This window comes from Malaclemys terrapin, chromosome 2 (assembly GCF_027887155.1).
Source record: "Malaclemys terrapin pileata isolate rMalTer1 chromosome 2, rMalTer1.hap1, whole genome shotgun sequence".
NCBI lineage: Eukaryota > Metazoa > Chordata > Testudines > Emydidae > Malaclemys > Malaclemys terrapin.
Window position 1 is genome coordinate 143,467,710 of NC_071506.1, and position 18,661 is coordinate 143,486,370.

At 52.9% G+C, this 18,661-nt stretch overlaps 1 protein-coding gene across 1 annotated transcript; it reads left to right on the plus strand.

The window, feature by feature from the left end:
• The first annotated feature begins 7,960 nt into the window (after window positions 1-7,960).
• On the plus strand, window positions 7,961-15,032 carry LOC128832751 (interleukin-36 receptor antagonist protein-like). The gene is made up of 7 exons (XM_054020339.1): window positions 7,961-8,091; window positions 8,293-8,347; window positions 10,613-10,661; window positions 11,536-11,674; window positions 12,042-12,164; window positions 12,626-12,750; window positions 14,565-15,032. The coding sequence occupies exons 1-7, from the start codon at window positions 7,965-7,967 to the stop codon at window positions 14,772-14,774; spliced, it is 828 nt and encodes a 275-aa protein (XP_053876314.1). The 5' UTR covers window positions 7,961-7,964; the 3' UTR covers window positions 14,775-15,032.
• The last annotated feature ends 3,629 nt before the right edge of the window (window positions 15,033-18,661 follow it).

The window sequence follows — 18,661 nt, forward strand, 5'->3', positions numbered from 1 at the left end:
CAATCAGGCCGCAGCTGACCCTATAAAAGGATTGCAAGCTAGGAGCTCAGGCAGTCCCTCTCTAGCGGTAGAGAGGGGAGGACCCGGCTGGCTGGGAACTGAAAGGTACTGGAGTAGAGCAGTGCTGGGGAATAGGGCAAGGGAGCCGGAGAGCTCCCGCCTGGAAAACCCCCAGGCTGCAGGCCTTGTCTAAGGCTTAATAGGTACTGGGGTTGCAGGGGTGCAGCCCAGGTTCAAACCCCACTTGCTGCTGATGAGTGATACGGACTGCAGTTTGTCCCAGTGTGTGTGGGCTAGATGAGGACTGGCAGTGAACACTGAGGCAAAGTGGGGATGAGGGTGGGGATTCCCCTGGGAGGGGAGCCCAGAGAGTGGGGTACTGCCAGGACGCAGCACCCAAGCTAAAGGGGCACCGGGATCCAGGAGGGACATGGGGGCCAGCGACAAGCGGGACATTGGCCTGCAGAGGGCGCTCCAAAGGCTGGACAAGCTAATTCCCTGGACGACCAGCAAGAGGCGCCGCAGGGTGAGTCACGCCTCGCTACAGTACCCTCAGGGAATGCCAGGGGTCTATGAACCCCAGTTTGAGAAACCCTCATCTAGATAATATTTAGTCCTGCCTTGAATGCAAGGGACTCTCGAGGTCCCTTCCTACACTTCTGTGATTCTCTGTGTAAAGCTAAATAGATTGAGCTCCTTGAGACTTTCACTATAAGACAGGTCTAATCATTCTTGTGACTCTTCTCTGCCCCCTCTCCAATTTATCAACATCCTCCTTGAACTGTGGGCACCAGGACTGGACACAGGATTCCAGCAGCGCTCGCACCAGTGCCAAACACAGAGGTGAAATAACCTCTCTGCTCCTACTCAAGATTTCCCTGTTTATGCATCCCAGGGTTGTATTAGCTCTTTTGGCCACAGCATCACACAGGCAGCTCATGTTCAGCTGGTTATCCACTATGCCCCCCCAAAGCTTTTTCAGAGTCACTGCTTCCCAAAATAGAGTCCCGCAGCCTGTCAGTACGGCCTAGGTTCTTTGTTCCCAGATGTGCACATTTACATTTAACCCTATTAAAATGCATATTGTTTGCTTGCACCCACTTTACTAAGCGACCCACATGACTCTGTATCAGTGACCAGTCCTCTTCCCTATTTACCACTCCCAGTCTTTGTGCCGTCTGCAAACTTCATCCGTGATGATTTTAGGTTTTCCTCCAGGTCATTGATAAAACTCTTCAATAGTGCGGGGCAAGAACTGATCCCAGCAGACCTCAAATTGTTCAAGGGGCACTTTCTGCACTTCCTCTGGTTTCTCCTCTGGTGCTCTCCTCCCAGCTTCCCCTGGCTTCGGGTCAAATTGGGCCTGGAGCATCCCAGAGCTTTGGAGGGAAAAGGGGGCTCAGACTCCAAAACCAGATCCATAATTCACAGGTCACCCCCCAGTCCCAACCTCTCTATTGTGTCTGCAGGAAGCGTGAGGTGCCCAACCCCCACACGCTGTTGCCGGGAGTTCAGATTCCAGATCTGAGCTCCGAGCCCCACCCCAGCTTTGGGCTGTGGATCCCTACGCGGAGAGATGAGACGATGAAGTGGCTGGCGGAGGATGTCTCAGTGTGTTTCCAGGTACGAGGGGCCCAGTTCATACTGCTGTGCCTTTGCTCTCTACGCGTTGAGAGTATAAGACAGCCATGTGGATGCAGCTGGCTTCCAACTAACCCAATGCGCCAGGGCATATATACACAGCTGCTCTGGGCCGTTCTAGTGACTTTTGCAAGAGAAGACACAGAACACGCGCTGCAGACGGCTGCCTCTCCTTCCTGGCAGGGCTCTGGGTTTGGAGAGCTCTCAGCAGTACATCCCAGCATGTGCCGAGTGCCAAGGCTCTCCCCTCCTGCTGCGGTCAGCCGCATGCTGTCAGCAGCCAGTCCCAGAGCAAGGTGCTGCCTGTGGGACAGCTGGGTATTTATCAAGCATTGGCCGTTGGTTGCTGCCCCCCTTCTCTGGTTAGGGGTACAGCTATCCCTGTGCCCAGACGGCTCAGGGGGTCCTGGTCAGCGTGGGGTGGAGGGTGGCTTGCCAAGGAATTGGTTAGATGGACCGCTCCGCTTTTCAGGGCACTTGGTCCGAGCGAGGTTCTTGGGCCCTCAGACAGCGGGGCTCAGTTCAGAGTTCCCTCTTTGGTAGTTTGGGCTGGTAGCCTCCCGTGGGGCCAGAAGAAAGCGATAGGGATCCCTCGGCACCATGACTTGGGACCTCACGTCTGAGGCTCTGCTATCCCATCAGGAGTGGCGGCAGGGGTCCCCCCTTCTGGAGAGACAGGGGTGACAGCAAGGGGAAACTCTCACACCCTAGTTGTTGGGACAAGGACTGGTCTGATCCATTTATAACCCTGTTCAAGCTCGTAGCTGCTTCAGGCCTGTCTCAGTTCTCTTTCCAATCCCCAGCTTAGCCCGGGCTTGGACTCCCCAGCCGGATAGTAAGGGCTCTTGGCTGTGGCAGGAAATGACCTGCAAGGAATTGCAATTTAGCCAATTCCTTTGGTTGGAAGGATCAAGTCATTCAGCCGGGGCTGGGCCATTGAGCCGCATTAGCTGCTCACTGGATGCTCTGGTCTAGTAGCCTGATCACAGAACACGCTTCACCAGATCAGAGAGCAGGTGGGGCAAGTTCTCATATAACACAGCACCTGAATTGCCAACGGGGGGCCTTGTCTGGGGGCCAGGTGGCATGTCAGCGGAAGGGTGTCCCAATGGGCACTGCCTCAGACCAGGGTCCGTAATGGGTGCAACTGGACCCTCCAGGGCTTGTTGGCAAATTCAGTCTTTGCTTACAGGGTCAAACAGGTCTTATGATCACTGGCAAAGAGGTCTTTATAAACCAGAGATGGAAGTTATGAAAAACAGCGTACCTAGCAATGACTTTACTTATGGGGAAGGGGAAGCCTAGAAAGCTGTTAAGAGATGGACTTATCTGGGGATCATCATTCGAGATAAGGGTGATTGCACGTCTGAGGGAAAGCCCAGCATCAGAAAAGCAAAGACTGTGTTTCAAAAACTCAAGGCAAGCTGGAAGGCAGGGGCGACGGATCCTTCCTAAAAGTTTGTGTGAGTGTGTGGGGGGGAATTGAGGCCCCGCCCCCTCTGTGGCCCTGCCCCACCCCTTATCCCTGAGGCCCCACCCCCCGGTCAAGCTGGAAGTCGGAGCCGGGTTGGGGAGCACCCTCCACCGGGATCATGTTCGGGCCCCCGCATCCTGGGTAGGTGGAGTGTCCACAGCTGCCCAGGCTGCCCAGGCTCTTACCAGGGCCGGGCTCCAGCTTCGGGCCTGGCTGGACATGTGGCGTGAAGAGGAGAGGCAGGAAGCTGAGCCCATGACGAAAAGTGGACGGGCAAGATTCCTTTGCCGTCCCCCCTGCCCCCCCCTATTCCGGCGCCCCGCTGGAGGGCCAGTGTGGTCAGTGAAAACACCAAACTTTAAGGTCTTTAGTAGCAATATCCTAAGCCTCCTCCATAGGGAGCAGAGCCTTGGCAAAATAACTCCATCCAAAGCAAACTGAGCAGCGTTCAATGCAGGTGTCTGCATAGCATATTCAGAGTCAAATGGCTGGATAATAGGCCACTAAACAAGGATTTATGCGGTGATCCCAGGGCAGGAGATAGGGAAGTCAACCTAGAGGCACAGTGAGCAGTATAATAATGGCTGAAGTGACATCATTAGCGCTGAATATAAATGACCTGGGAAAAGGAGTGAGAGATGATTGGTGTCATTTGTCTTCTGCTTTATGCAGGGTCACACAGACCTGGATCTCGCTGCTACTGGCACTGCAGCTAAGTGCCGGGGGATTGCTGGTATTCAAGCAGGGATTGGACCCGTCTACATTAGTGCAGCACCAGTTCGACTCTAACTGACGTCCATCGCTGGCAATGTGGAGTTCTGCTAGGACGGACGAGGACTTTGGGACCCACCCCACAGCCCTCACCCCCGCACCTCAACTCTTTGCCCCAGCCCTGAGCCCCTCCCACACCTCAAACCCCTCATCCCCAGCTCCGTTGGGTCGCGGGCATCAACAATTTTCTTCAACTGGGTCAACAGAAAAAAAGTTTGAAAACCACTATTCTAGTGCAGCAGTTGCTGCAGAGGGAAGTGGTTCGATTTAGTCACAAACTGTTAGGAGCCAGTGGAAGCCAAATCTCCAGGGAAGGGTCAGACCCTGCCCTCATTAACCCCTGAGTAGCTGCACCAGTGTCACTGGGGGAGCGATTAGCCTCCAACCTTGGTGTTTGTATCAGGGTTTCCCGGATGACTTCCCAGAGCCCATTGCTAATGACGACAGGTTTAGTTCATTGCTGGCCAGAACACCGTCCCAGTCAGAAGATCTCACAGTCCAACAGGGTGAGAGAGAACTGGCGCTGACTCTGAGAGCAAAAGGATGGTGCAGTGGTTCCTAGCGGTACTAACACAGAGGTATTTCGGCTCCTAACTCCCACTGAAATCAACAGAAGGTAGGAGCCTAAATATGTTTGGGGATGTAGGCCTTAGGCCTGGTCCACACTAACCCCCCGACTTCGGACTAAGGTGCGCAAATTCAGCTACGTTAATAACATAGCTAAATTCGAAGTACCTTAGTCCGAACTTACCACGGGTCCAGACGCGGCAGGCAGGCCCCCCCGTCAATGCCGCGTACTCCTCTCACCAAGCTGGAGTACCGGTGTCGACGGCGAGCACTTCCGGGATCGATCCCAGAAGATCGATCGCTTACATCCGGACCAGGAAGTAAGTATAGACGTACCCTGAGTCTCAGCATCTGTACATTGGGGATAACAGCACTGCCCTGCCTCCCCGGGGGCTGAGGATAAAGATTGCGAGCTGCTCAAGTACAGTAACTCCTCTCTTAACGTTTCAGAGTAGCAGCCGTGTTAGTCTGTATCCGCAAAAAGAAGAACAGGAGTACTTGTGGCACCTTAGAGACTAACAAATTTATTAGAGCATAAGCTTTCGTGGACTACAGCCCACTGTTCCGACTTTAAGTGAAACGATGTGAAGCGAATCCAATTTCCCCATAAGAATTAATATAAATGGGGGGGGGAGTTAGGTTCCAGGGAAATTTTTTTCGCCAGACAAAAGACTAATATATATACACATAGCATAAGTTTTAAACAAACAATTTAATACTGTACACAGCAATGATGATTGTGAAGCTTGGTTGAGGTGGTGAAGTCAGAGGGTGGAAGAGGGTGGGATATGTCCCAGGGAATGCCTTACTGAGAAATGATGAATTAGCATTTGGCTGAACCCTCAAGGGTTAACACATTGTTAATGTAGCCTCACAATCTACAAGGCAGCACTAATGGATGGAGAGGAGATAGCATGGCAGACAGAGACACACACCCTGTGAGAGAGAGAGAGAGAGAGAGAGAGAGAGAGAGAGATGCGCATTGCCCCTTTAAGTATGCTGACCCTACTCTAAGTACACTGCCTTTTTAAGTAGATCAGCAAGTTGAGACTGCAGCTGCTGCCAGCAAGCGCCCTCTGTCCTGAGCCCTGTCGTGCCCCCCTCCCCCCACTCTATGGAGATGGGGTAAGGGGGGGCAGGAGCAGGGGGGAGGGGACACCCTGACATTAGCCCCCCTCTTTCTGCCCCGCACAGCAAGCAGGAGGCTCCTGGGAGCAGCTTCAAGGCAGAGGGCAGGAGCAGCACATGGCAGTGGGGGGAGGACAGCTGAACTGCCAGCAATTGATAGCCTGCTGGGCGGCTGCCGCACAGGGAACTTAGGGGAGCGGGGAGCTGATAGGGGGGCTACCGGTCCACCCTGGTTCCAAGCCCCCACCAGCTAGCTCCAACGGGGTGCCCTTTCTGCAAGCAGTGGACAAAGCAGGTGGCTGCCAAACAACGTTATAAGGGAGCATTGCGCAATTTTAAACGAGCATGTTCTCTAATTGATCAGCAACGAAACAACGTTAACCGGGACGACTTTAAGTGAGGAGTTGCTGTATTAAGTGTCGTAGATCGATTCTAATCCCACACTGACAGTCTCTCTTCCAGGCCTGCTCCAGATCTCATTCATGCTTGTTTACAATTCCACAGATGTCAGCGCAAGAGCACCTGATTTACACCTGGTGCAGGTGAGAAAGGAATCAGGCCCCTTAAGACGGGATGCTCTGGGGGGGTGACTTAGTCGGGGATTTTAAATGATAATCTCATGTCTTGAGGGCGTGTTGCTATTGTTTGAGCAAGAGTGCAAGGCGAGGTACCGGATGACAGGTTGCTGGCATTCATGCTCTGCGCTACGTGCTACATATTGTGGCCCAGATCTACCCCCTTTTGCTTGGCTCTGGTAGTACAGTGAGGTCAGGAAGTGCTGGATCTCCCCAACTGGAGTATCAGCCACCTAGCACAGTTCAAGCATCCCCAGCTCCTATAATAATGAATAATACCTCACTCCTGTCTAGCGCTTCTCATTGTAGACTGCAAAGTGCTTCTTAATTTGGGGCATACATTTAAATTGGGGGGGAGGGATAGCTCAGTGGTTTAAGCATTGGCCTGCTAAACCCAGGGTTGTGAGTTCAATCCTTGAGGGGGCCACTTAGAGATCTGTGGCAAAATCAGTACTTGATCCTGCTAGTGAAGGCAGGGGCTGGACTCTATGACCTTTCAGGGTCTCTTCCAGCTCTATCAGATAGATATATCTCCATATATTTGTATAAAGCAAACTGGATGTTAGGAATCATTAAAAAGGGGATAGAGAATAAGACGGAGAATATCTTATTGCCCTTCTATAAATCAATGGTACACCCACATCTTGAATACTGTGTACAGATGTGGTCTCCTCATCTCAAAAAAGATATACTGGCATTAGAAAAGGTTCAGAGAAGGGCAACTAAAATGATTAGGGGTTTGGAGAGGGTCCCATATGAGGAGAGATTAAAGAGGCTAGGACTTTTCAGCTTGGAAAAGAGGAGACTAAGGGGGGATATGATAGAGGTATATAAAATTATGAGTGATGTGGAGAAAGTAGATAAAGAAAAGTTATTTACTTATTCCCATAATACAAGAACTAGGGATCACCATATTAAATTAATAGGCAGCAGGTTTAAAACAAATAAAAGGAAGTTCTTCTTCACACAGCGCATAGTCAACTTGTGGAACTCCTTACCTGAGGAGGTTGTGAAGGCTAGGACTATAACAGCGTTTAAAAGAGAACTGGATAAATTCATGGAGGTTAAATCCATTAGTGGCTATTAGCCAGGATAGGTAAGGAATGGTGTCCCTAGCCTCTGTTTGTTAGAGGGTGATGATGGATGGCAGGAGAGAGATCACTTGATCATTACCTGTTAGGTTCACTCCCTCTGGGACACCTGGCATTGGCCACTGTCGGTAGACAGGATACTGGGCTGGATGGACCTTTGGTCTGACCCAGTACGGCCGTTCTTATGTTCTTATGTTCTTATGTTCTTATGTTCACAAAGGAGACGAGCATATCACAGCCCCCGGTTTAGACAGCATGCTAGGGCTGTGTGGGGCTAGGAAGAGGCATGGCTAGATGATCACTTCTGGCCTTGGAATCTCTGACATTAACATAAGGATACAAGCCTGGAGGAAAACATTGCCAGATGTTACAGAAAATAGGAGGAAATAAATAAGGAAATAAGGAACGACGTCATATTGCAACATTTTACCTGCACCTAGAAACAACCTGGGAGTGTGTGGGGCAGAGGTAAGACTGTATATTCAGTGATCACATTGCCATTTTTTTTTACTTCCCTGAGTGCACTGAAGTAGTGATTTTGCATGTGAATAAGTAGCTGGGACAGTTCAGCTGAAGCCTTGCACAACATCGAACTGGTCAAACCAGAGGTCAGTGAGCTGGCTGTCAATTACAGGCATTGTTATCATCTGATCTGCAGATAGAGACATTCCCCCCTCACTCTTCTTCTCCACTGCAGTCTCTGGGGCAACGCCAGAGATGGTCTCTTCCCTTCTTCTAGCTTTGCTGCTAACATGCTGCTCCTTTGATTGCTTTTCTTCCCAGAGCATGACAAACAACGGTATTTGGGCAACTCCTCTGCCAGGGGAAGATGAAACAGAAGAGGGTAAATGGAGCACTGGGCGTTATAGAAATACACAGCCTGATGGGTGTCAGTCAGGTCCATCCAGCTGCGTCAAGAGACTTGTTCCAGCTCTTACTGTAGAAAAGCTCACTGAAGCAGGGTTAAGCCACTTGCTATGGAGCCCCATTGACCTCTTCTGTTGGCTGAATTAACTCACAGGCATTTCCTCTCTTTTCTGTTCAGATGCGTTCCTGTCACAAGTTCCTAAGACGTCCACTGATCTGGGGCTGGATTCCAAGTAAGTGATCATGGGCGAGAGATGCTAGGTCAGCTTCTGTGTCAAATATCTAAGGGTTTGTCTCCACCTAGAAATTGACTGGAATGACTATTCCAGAATAACCCTCCATGCAGATCTTATTCTAGAATATTGATTGCATTTGAAACTACTACCTTATTTTGGCATAACTTCCCCATGTAGACAAGCGCCCAGTCCCCACTGCCCTGCACCTTGTGTCATCATTTATACATGAGCAACATGGCAGCAACGTGCTACTATCCTGAGCTGGTAGCATTTTGCATCCACTTGCACAAGGGTAAATGATGACTTAAATTCTAAGGGCAGAAAGAAGGCCCTGAGAAATCTGAATGGTGATCTATGTATTCCATCCTTATGGGAAGGTCCTATAGACTGTACCAGGCTGAACCCCATAGGGTCCTCCAGGAATGCAGGGGGGTTCCACAGATTTATTCTGAAAGCTGATAGAATATAACAGAGAATAAGATCTTTTTAATGGGTTGTTTGAAGGTGGGTGATAGTGTTCTATTAAATCCTACAGAGAGATTAAAAAAAAAAGAACGATGGAAAGGCTCTGTCTATGGAACTCTGTAGGCCCTTCCATATGGGCACAGCATGGATATTGCACGCATACATGGTACGACACAACAAGCTGCCGTTTAACGAGAGCAGACACTAGTAAAGGTTGCCAAACAGGTTCCCTTGCAATGTCTTGTTTTCTGATGCATGCAACTTTCTGAATTGCTCCTCCCTGGGGCTGAAATTTTCTGTGCTTGGCCTCTGCTCAGAGATGAATTGATTGATGAGATTGTGAGCTCGCTGGAGCAGGGACTTTTTGTTCTATGTTTATACAGTACCTGGCACCACAGCTGAGCTCCTAGGCACTGCCACAATGCAATAATAATATTAGTCTAATGTATGAATGAAACAACTGATCGTACACAGATCTTGAGGGAGTTAGCATTGTAATTGAATTATAACTCCCTGAGGTTGCCAACACACCATAATGCTCACTGATACTCGGTGGCATTGTTTTGTTGTGGAAGAAAGTTATATGGTATCTTGTATTATCTTTGATAAATAGCATATGATCATTTCATTAAAGCCGGCACCATAATAATAATAATGTCCAAGTGGGGGAGCTAAGGGTAAATGCATACAGGGACAGAGTTAAAGCTGCACATTCAACCTGAAATTTGATATTTTCTTTCTTTTGGGTTCATAGCCCGTAAACCAAACTTTGTCTGAATGGAGCGTTTTTGCATTTAATTCTATAGTGTATTTTCATGTTAGAGCTTCTAGCAAAATTACATGGTATCTAGAGCTGAGAATAGCAGGAGTTGTTAATACGAGAAAGAGAGAGAGACTGAGGGGAGGTGGTAGAGACACAGGAAGAAGTGATTCGTCATCAACTGAGAAACGGGAGGAGGTGGAGTTTATGAGTTTGGGAAATACAGAAGAGCCTGGCTGATGAATTCTACAGCCCATGTGCACAATTCTGGGCTCAGTTCATTGGCAACATGAATGTTGTGCCAGTGCAATGTGGGTATAAAATGCGATGGTGCAGGTTGGGCTCAGCTGGGACCAGTGGGCAAAGGGACATTAGTGGAAGGTGCTGTCAATGCCAATGGCCAGTGGGGATGTTAATCGCTGTGTCTGGGCTTCCGGCTCTCCACCGCCCCTGGCAGCAGGAGGCAATCACCAGGCCAGGGAGCCGCAGGGAGCCACAGACTGGAGGAGGATAGGCTCCTAGGAGCCAATGGTGGAGAACGAGAGGTAGTCAGGGCCAGTTTGGGGTTTGCCAAAGCTCGTGGCTGGGTTTGGGAGTTTCTAACCCAGAGGTGGTTCCAATCCAGCTGAGTCCCACTGATCTGAACCCTCATAATGGCACTGGGTTTCCTCCATGTCTATTAGTGACATCCCAGCAAATGCAACAGATGCTGGAATTCTTGCTCAGGCAAATGTCCCCCGAGATCAAGAGGAGCTTTACCTGAGTAGGGACTTGGTAAAGTCCACCAGGCATTGGTCCTGCTGGTGCATTATGGGAAAATGGAGGACTGTCATGGGAGAGCAGACAAACTAGCAGAGCTGGGGACAGTGGGCCTGGAGGGGGGCTGGGAGGGCAGCAGAGTGTCTGCGCTAACGATCTCAGACAGTAATTTCCTACCAAGGTGTAAACTGGGAGCGATGCAGATGCAGCTCCCATGTCTGAGACCCTCGGGCTCCCCCAAGGGAGAGAAATCTCACAGCTCCTTGTTCTTTCCCCAGTGACCCTGAGGGCCCCGTCTCCGCGACAGGATCGGCCTCCACACACACGGTACTGATCTGCGCTCATGTCACTCTGCCCCGTGTATAAATGGCTGAGAGTCCCGGCCGAGTCCAGGGGCAGGGGCAGCCAGATACGCAGAGCGCTGGGCCATAGCGGGTCCCAAAGGGTCACAGCCTCCTGGTGGGGACCCAGCCTGGCCTCCTGGACCCGCTCTGGGGCCCGCTCTGCAGGGGCATGTCAGGGGCAGAGCAGCGAGGGGTGGGATTGCCAGTGGCCCACTGGGTTAAGGGGGGTCAGTTACTAACTGACCCTGGTGTCTGTCATTCCCTGGCTCTGGCCTGACTGGAGAAACCCCCCTTGCCCAGCACATCCTGCCAGCAGCTAACGGGCGCTGTGAGGCCTGGATCCTCCTGCGTAGGGCAGCCTGGGTTGGCCGAGCCCTGTCGGTGCAGCTGGGCTGACAACCTGGCCCCAGCTAGCCAGTCCGGAGCCTTCTCAGAGCGGCAGAGAGGGGTCACCACCCGTAGCCCCCATGGCTGCATCCTGGGCCGGGCCCTAGCGGGGAAGCATCCCACCCCCAGCAGCATTGCCAGTGGCCAATCCACGGCCTTCCTCCTGCCACAGCCATGGGGCGGGCGGCCCCTTTGGCGATTCCATGGGGAGCTGCCCTGGAGCTGGGCCAAGGGAGGTGAGATGAGGAATAAGCTGAGATCCAAGCCAATCAGGTTGCTCGCAGGTGGGGCTCACTCCCACCCCTGCACACCCCATGCCATGTGCTGCTGGCTGCCAAGATCTGAAGGGGGCAGTGGGCCAAAGATGGGCCCTGCTCTGCCCCCCTCCCCCATCCTGGCTCAGCAGGGCCAATGGGGCTCCCCCATGGGCCCAGCCTGCCTGAGAGCTAGTGTCCATCTGTCCTTCCCAGCCACCCTGCTCCCACCAGGATATGACAGGCACCGGGCACACGTCCCCAGCACAGACGGGAGCTGGGAGGACGCCAGGACCCTATTCCCAGCCTGGCAACAGCAACCTGGTGAATCTGTTCAACGAGTTCTTTAAACAAGGTAAGAACCCGTGGGATCCCCACTTTCCGGGGGCTGACTCTCCTCCACCCAGGGCACTGCCCACCCTGCCCTGGCCAGTGCCCCGCCGCAGCCCAGCAGCCCACTCAGCCCAAGTCTAGCGTTAGATCTCAACGTGCCTGACTCCAGTAAGATCCAGCCAGGGGAGCAGAGAGGGGATGGGGGGGCAAAGGGTTACGGGGGTGGGGGGGGCTGCAGGGGGTGTGGAGGAGGTGCTGGGAGGGGCAGGGTGCACAGACAGAGCAGGCATTGGCAGTGCTCTGGTGGGGGGGGGGGCAGAGTGCAGATCTCTTTACCCCGAGCACCCTCCTCTCCTGCCCTGTTCTCCCTTTGCCACGCTCTGTTTCAGGACCTACCATCATGGCCGTGCCAAGACCCAGCCTCTTCACCCTACGTGACACCAGCCAGAAAGTTGTCCGCTGCCACCACAACCACCTCGTGGCCTCTCCCCAGACCGCCAACGCCCCCCCAGGTGGGCTGCAGACCGGCTCCTCCATGCCGCATCAGCTCCTCCCGCACTGCGCTGCCTGGCCTTCCCAACGGGCAGGGCAAGACAGGCCCTGACACCCCAGCAGGCACAAACACCTGGCCAGTCCTGGCAGGGGGTCAAGGGCATTGTGGGGCCAAAACAGCCCCTAGGGTCACTTTGCCAGACTAAGGGACAAAGAGTCCACCCCATTCCTGCCCCTGCATTCGGGGGGCATCACAGACCAGCCACAGTTACCCCGCCTGTGCAAGGGATTCTCCCCTGGCTACCAGAGCGGGATGGGGGTCCTTGCCCCAGGCAGTCCCAGTGGCCGAGGGCCAGGCCCAGGCCAGGAGATGGGCTGCGCTGCAGGGGAGGGGAGTGATGCTGCACAGGTCCTGACGCCCCCCACTCGTCTGTAGCTCACCCCCCATCCTGCTCCCCTCCTCGGTGCTCTGTGTTCCCAGAGAAGATCAGCGTGGTGCCCAACCAGTTCATGGACCCCAGCCATTTCCCCATCATTATGGGCATCAATGGAGGGACTCGCTGTCTGTCCTGCGGCACTTCGGCCCAGCCCACCCTCATGCTGGAGGTGAGCACCCATTACTGGGGAGTCAGGCCTAGGGCATTCTAATAATTTCCTAGCATGACCACGCTGCTGCCTCCCCTCCTGTTCTCCATCGCCTACTCCCAGTCCCCCTTTCCCCTACTCCCCCAACCCTCCTGTCCCCCTTTCCCCATTGGCCAGCTCCCGACCCCTCCCATTCCCCATCACCTGACCCCCATTCCCCATCCTGCTCCCTGCCCCCCCTTCTTCCCCCCACCCCTCCCACTTCCCAATCTCCTAGCCCTGCCCCTAGGCACACTGCTAACCCCCCACTCCATAATCTCTCCCCCCATCTCTCCTGTCCCACTCCCCATCCCCTCCCCAGTCTCCCAGCCCCACCTCCCCATCACCTGTCCCTCTCCCCTCATCTCCCAGCAGCGCCTTTGGACTCAGCAGATCCACTCCCCTTAGGTCCTGTCATCCAATCTGCCAACTTCCGTGACTACAAGGAGTGGTTAGCCCAGGGTCGGGAGCTGGATTCTCTACTGGCTCCGGCATCGTCAGAAGAGTCATCACCCAGAGGCCTTTCAGTGAAGGCAGTGGGGTCTTATGGGCACAAGCAAGGGCAGGGGGCAACGTGGGGCCTAGGTGCCAGGACAATAGGCACGGTCCAAACACACACAATTGGGCCCCAGACTCTATTCATGGTGCTAATGCTCGAGCCAGAAACAACCCCCATGTTCCAATTCCCCCTCACCTTCTAAGTGCCCCCTTTCTGCTGGGCACAATAATACCAGGTTTACTGCCAGGGTTACTGCCTCAGTTTACCCTCTTGGGCTCCCTAAGAGTCCAGCCCAAGTTCTCTTGGGTCTGGTAACACCCCGTCCCCAGGGCCAGCTTATGATCTCACATAGTGCAACTAGCCATCGAGAGCCCCAAACACTGTCCTTTTATCCCACATGTGGCGCACACACTCCTCAGACCCGGTCCATCAACACCCCAGCTCCCACGTCAGCTGCCACACTCGGGAGTCCTTCGGTTCTCACCAAGTGTTTGATCCAGCCAGCCCTGCACTTCTGGCTGGAATCCTTCCCAAGTTCTGCCTGGCTTCCAAGCCTCTGCCTGGGAAATGTAGCAGACAAGCCCCTCTGGCCTTCTCAGCCTCCTGGCCCTGGCTTGGCAGGTCAGCCAGCTATCCCGTCAACTGCCCTATGCCTTTCTCAGGGACTGCTAGGATTATAACAGGGTTTAAAAGAGAACTAGATAAATTCATGGAGGTTAAGTCCATTAATGGCTGTTAGCCGGGATGGATAAGGAATGGTGCCCCTAGCCTCAGTTTGTCAGAGGGTGGAGATGGGTGGCAGGAGAGAGATCACTTGATCATTACTTGTTAGGTTCACTCCCTCTGGGGTACCTGGCATTGCCCACTGTTGGCAGACAGGATACTGGGCTGGATGGACCCTTGGTCTGACCCAGTACGGCGTTCTTATGTTCTTATGCCCGCCCCGTCACAGCCATCTTCCTCTCATTTATTAGCCACAGATGGTGCCCCATCCTTTCAGTCAGGTGAACTGGGACTCAGGGTTGCTGGACCCATGTCACTAACAGGGGCTGAACCCCCGGGTTCGATTTCTGGCACTGACAGTGGGCGGGGGGAGGCAGGAGGAGGTCAGGAAAAGAGCCTGTTGCTTTGGGATTTGGCATGCCTGACCCAGAGTTACAGGTCAGAGCCAAGCCATGTGTTAGATACTTATTTTCCCACTGAAGTCAATAGGGCAGATGGCAGATCCCCTCCTCCCCCACCCCTAAGCTGCATCTCCATTTCTAACTGGCCTCTCTCATCCCCCCCACCCCTCCAGGACAAGAAAATCATGGACTTGTACCAGAACAGCCAGGAAGCCAAGCGTTTCACCTTTACCTGCTCTGCCACCGGCAGCACGCTCCGCTTCGAGTCGGTTGCCTTCCCGGGCTGGTACCTGAGCACTTCCCCCAGAAACGACCAGCCCCTCCGGGTGACCAACCGCCTCGGGGAGGCCGAAATCACCAACTTTTACTTTAAGAAAGTTTAAAGTCACAGAGGCCAGGATCCTGCCCCAGGCTGCCCCCTCCCCAGTGCAGCACGGGGGAGTTTTCCCATTGACACTTGTGCACCCGAAATATGCCTGAGATTCCTGAGCATGTGGTGATCGGATGACCCTGGCTAGATCCAGCTCTTACCTGCATCCATGCAGAGCCCCAGGGTGCTCGGCTAAGGGCAGGGTTGCTTTCAGAATCACCCCGTGGCTCCAGTATTACTCAGGTCTGGTCTATACTACCCGCCTGAATCGGCAGGTAGAAATCGACCTCTCGGGGATCGATTTATCGCGTCCCACAATCGATCCCCGAATCGGCGCTCTAACTCCACCAGCGGAGGTGGTAGTAAGCGCCGCCGACAAAAAGCGGCAGAAGTCGATTTTTCCGCCGTCCTCACAACGGGGTAAGTCGGCTGCAATACGTCGAATTCAGCTACGCTATTCACGTAGCTGAATTTGCGTATCTTAAATCGACTCCCCGCTGTAGTGTAGATGTACCCTCAGAGAAGGTTTTCCTATTGTATCGTATGGTCTTCAAAGAGAAACTGAAGAACTACAATTCATTTGAAAACTTAACACCATCAATTTGGGCTTGAATAGGGACTGGGAGTGGCTGGCTCACTACAAAAGCAATTTTCCCTCTCTTGGTATTGATACCTCCTCATCAATTATTGGGAATGGACCACATCCACCCTGACCAAATTGGCCTTCAACATTGGTTCTCCACTTGTAAGGTAACTCCCATCTCTTCGTGTGCCAATATACATTTAAACCTGTATCTGTAATTTTCACTCCATGCATCTGAAGAAGTGGGTTTTTTACCGATGAAAGCTTATGCTCAAATAAATCAGTTAGTCTTTAAGGTGCCACCGGACTCCTCGTTGTTTTTGTGGATACAGACTAACATGGCTACCCCCTCTGATACTTGGGGGTTATAGTGGATCACAAATTGAATGTGAGTCAACAGTATGATGCAGTTGCCCAAAAGGTTAATATCATTCTGAGGCGTTGTTATGCCGTTCACTCACAACTGGTGGCGCCTCCTCTTGGCCGTTCTGGGGATTAGCTCTTCCAGGTGCTGGGCCCCCCCTCTGGCAGTGTCTCACATCGTCTCTCCCTGCGGCCCCTCTTGCTCCAGGAACTGTAGCCTCCTCTTAGAGACTCAGCCCTCCACCGATCACTACATTGTTGCCCAAGGTCCTTCTGCACAAAGTCTCAGGCAGTCTTCTCTGGTGCAATCCTACTGGTGCCACTTATCCAGTGGCTGGGGGGAGGGGGGAAACCCAGGCCTGCCCACTATTCCAGGTTCCAGTCCAGGGACCCTCAACCCAGCAATTCTGGGCTTTCCTCTCCCAGCCCTCCCTGCACACTCCCTGGACTGCTTCCAGCAATAGGCACCGACTCCGTGGATGCTCCAAGGCTGGAGCACTCACAGGGAAAAAATGGTGGTTCTGAGCACACACCGGCAGCACCCCTATCAGCCCCTCTTCCTCCCCCAAGCACCTCCCGCCAGCCGATGGGCCCCGCTGATCAGTGCCTCCCCCTCCTTCCCTCCCTCCCCATGCCTCCTACCCACCGCAATCAGCTGTTTCTCAGAGTGCTTGAGGCTCTGGGGGCTAGGGGGAGAGAAGCGAGGATGCAACGTGCTCGGGGGAGGGGGCAGAATGGAGGTATTCGGCACTGGTGGAGAACTCAGCTGGAGTCCTGTGTCCAGTTCTGGGTGCCGCACTTTAGGAAAGAGGTGGATAAACTGGAGAGAGTGCAGGGGATAGCAACAGAAATTATCAAAGGTTTAGAAAACCTAACCCGTGAGGAAAGGTCAAAAACACTGGGCCTGTTTAGTCTTGGGATACGAAGACTGAGGGGAGACCTGATAACAATCTTCAAACATGTTAAGGGCTGTTATAGAGAGGGCACTGAAGGTAGGACAAGACGCAATGGGCTTAATCTGCAGCAAGGGAGATTTAAGTTAGATAGTAGGACAAACTGCCTAACTCTGAGGGTCGTTAAGTGCTTGAACGGTCTCCCAAGGGAGGTTATGGAATCCCCGTCATTGGCGGTTTGTAAAAACAGATTGGACAAATCCCTGTTGGGGATGGTCTATGTCAGGGGTTCTCAAACTGGGGGTTGGGACCCCTCAGGGGGTCGCGAGGTTATACCTGGGGGGTTGTGAACTGTCAGCCTCCACCCCTACTTTGCCTCCAGCATTTATAATGGTGTTAAATATATAAAAAAGTGTTTTTAATTTATTAGGGGGGCGGGGGTCGCACTCAGAGGCTTGCTATGTGAAAGGAGTCACCAGTACAAAAGTTTGAGACCCACTGATGTAATACATGTATGAAATATGGACATTTTGCAGCTGTTAGTCACACCAAAGCAGTCAGGGAGTTGGTTCCTATTACAGACAGCCAAGAGCCATTGTCTTTGCGATCCATCATTTGTGATGAAACAGAACCTGGAGAGTGAAACTGACTATTCATGGAAAGTCTATTGACTTTAAAATTGACTCAGGAGCTGACATCATAGTCATCTCGGAAGTGACTTAGGGTACGTCTACACTACGAAATTAGGTCAAATTTATAGAAGTCGGTTTTCTAGAAGTTGGTTTTTATACAGTTGATTGTGTGTGTCCCCACACAAAATGCTCTAAGTGCATTAAGTCGGCGGACTCCGTCCACAGTACCGAGGCTAGCATCGACTTCCGGAGTATTGCACTGTGGGTAGCTGCGGGTAGCTATCCCACAGTTCCCGCAGTCTCCGCCGCCCATTGGAATTCTGGGTTGAGATCCCAATGCCTGATGGGGCAAAAACAGCGTCACGGGTGGTTCTGGGTACATGTCGTCAGCACCCCCCCCACCCCCGTGAAAGCAACGGCAGACAACCGTTTCGCGCCTTTTTTCCTGGGTTACCTGTGCAGACACCATACCACGGCAAGCATGGAGCCCACTCAGCTCACCGTCACCGTACGTCTCCTGGGTGCTGGCAGACGTGGGACTGCATTGCTACACAGCAGCAGCTCATTGCCTTTTGGCAGCAGACGGTGCCTTACGACTGGTATCCGTCGTCGTCGTACTCCTGGGTGCACTTTTAGCCGACCTCGGTGAGGTCAGTCAGGGGCGCCTGGGCAGACCTGGGAGTGACTCAGACAGGTCATTCCCATCTTCTGCCGAGCCCAGGAGATGACGATGGCTAGCATTCGTACTGCACCGTCTGTTGCCAGCCTAAGATGTTAAAGATAGATGGAGTGGATCAAAACAAGAAATAGACCCGACTTGTTTTGTATTCATTTGCTCCCCCCTTCCTCCGTGAAATCAACAGCCTGCTAAACCCAGGGTTTTGAGTTCAATCCTTGAGGGGATCATTCTGTGTGACAGTTGTTTGTGTTTCTCCTTGATGCAAAGCCACCCCCTTTCTTGATTTTAATTCCCTGTAAGCCATGTCATCAGTCGCCCCTCCCTCCGTAAGAGCAACGGCAGACAATCGTCCCATGCCTTTTTTCAGCGCAGACGCCATAGCACTGGGATCATGGAGCCCGCTCAGATCACTGCGGCAATTATGAGCACTGTAAACACCACGCTCATTATCCTGGAGTATATGCAGAACCAGAACCTGCAAAAGCAAAACCAGGCGAGGAGGCGACTGCAGCGCAGTGATGAGAGTGATGAGGACATAGACATTGACATAGACTTCTCACAAAGTACGGGCCCCGGCAATGTGCACATCATGGTGTTAATGGGGCAGGTTCATGCCATGGAACGCCGATTCTGGGCCCGGGAAACACACACAGACTGGTGGGACCGCATCGTGTTGCAGGTCTGGGACGATTCCCAGTGGCTGTGAAACTTCCGCATGCGTAAGGGCACTTTCATGGAACTTTGTGACTT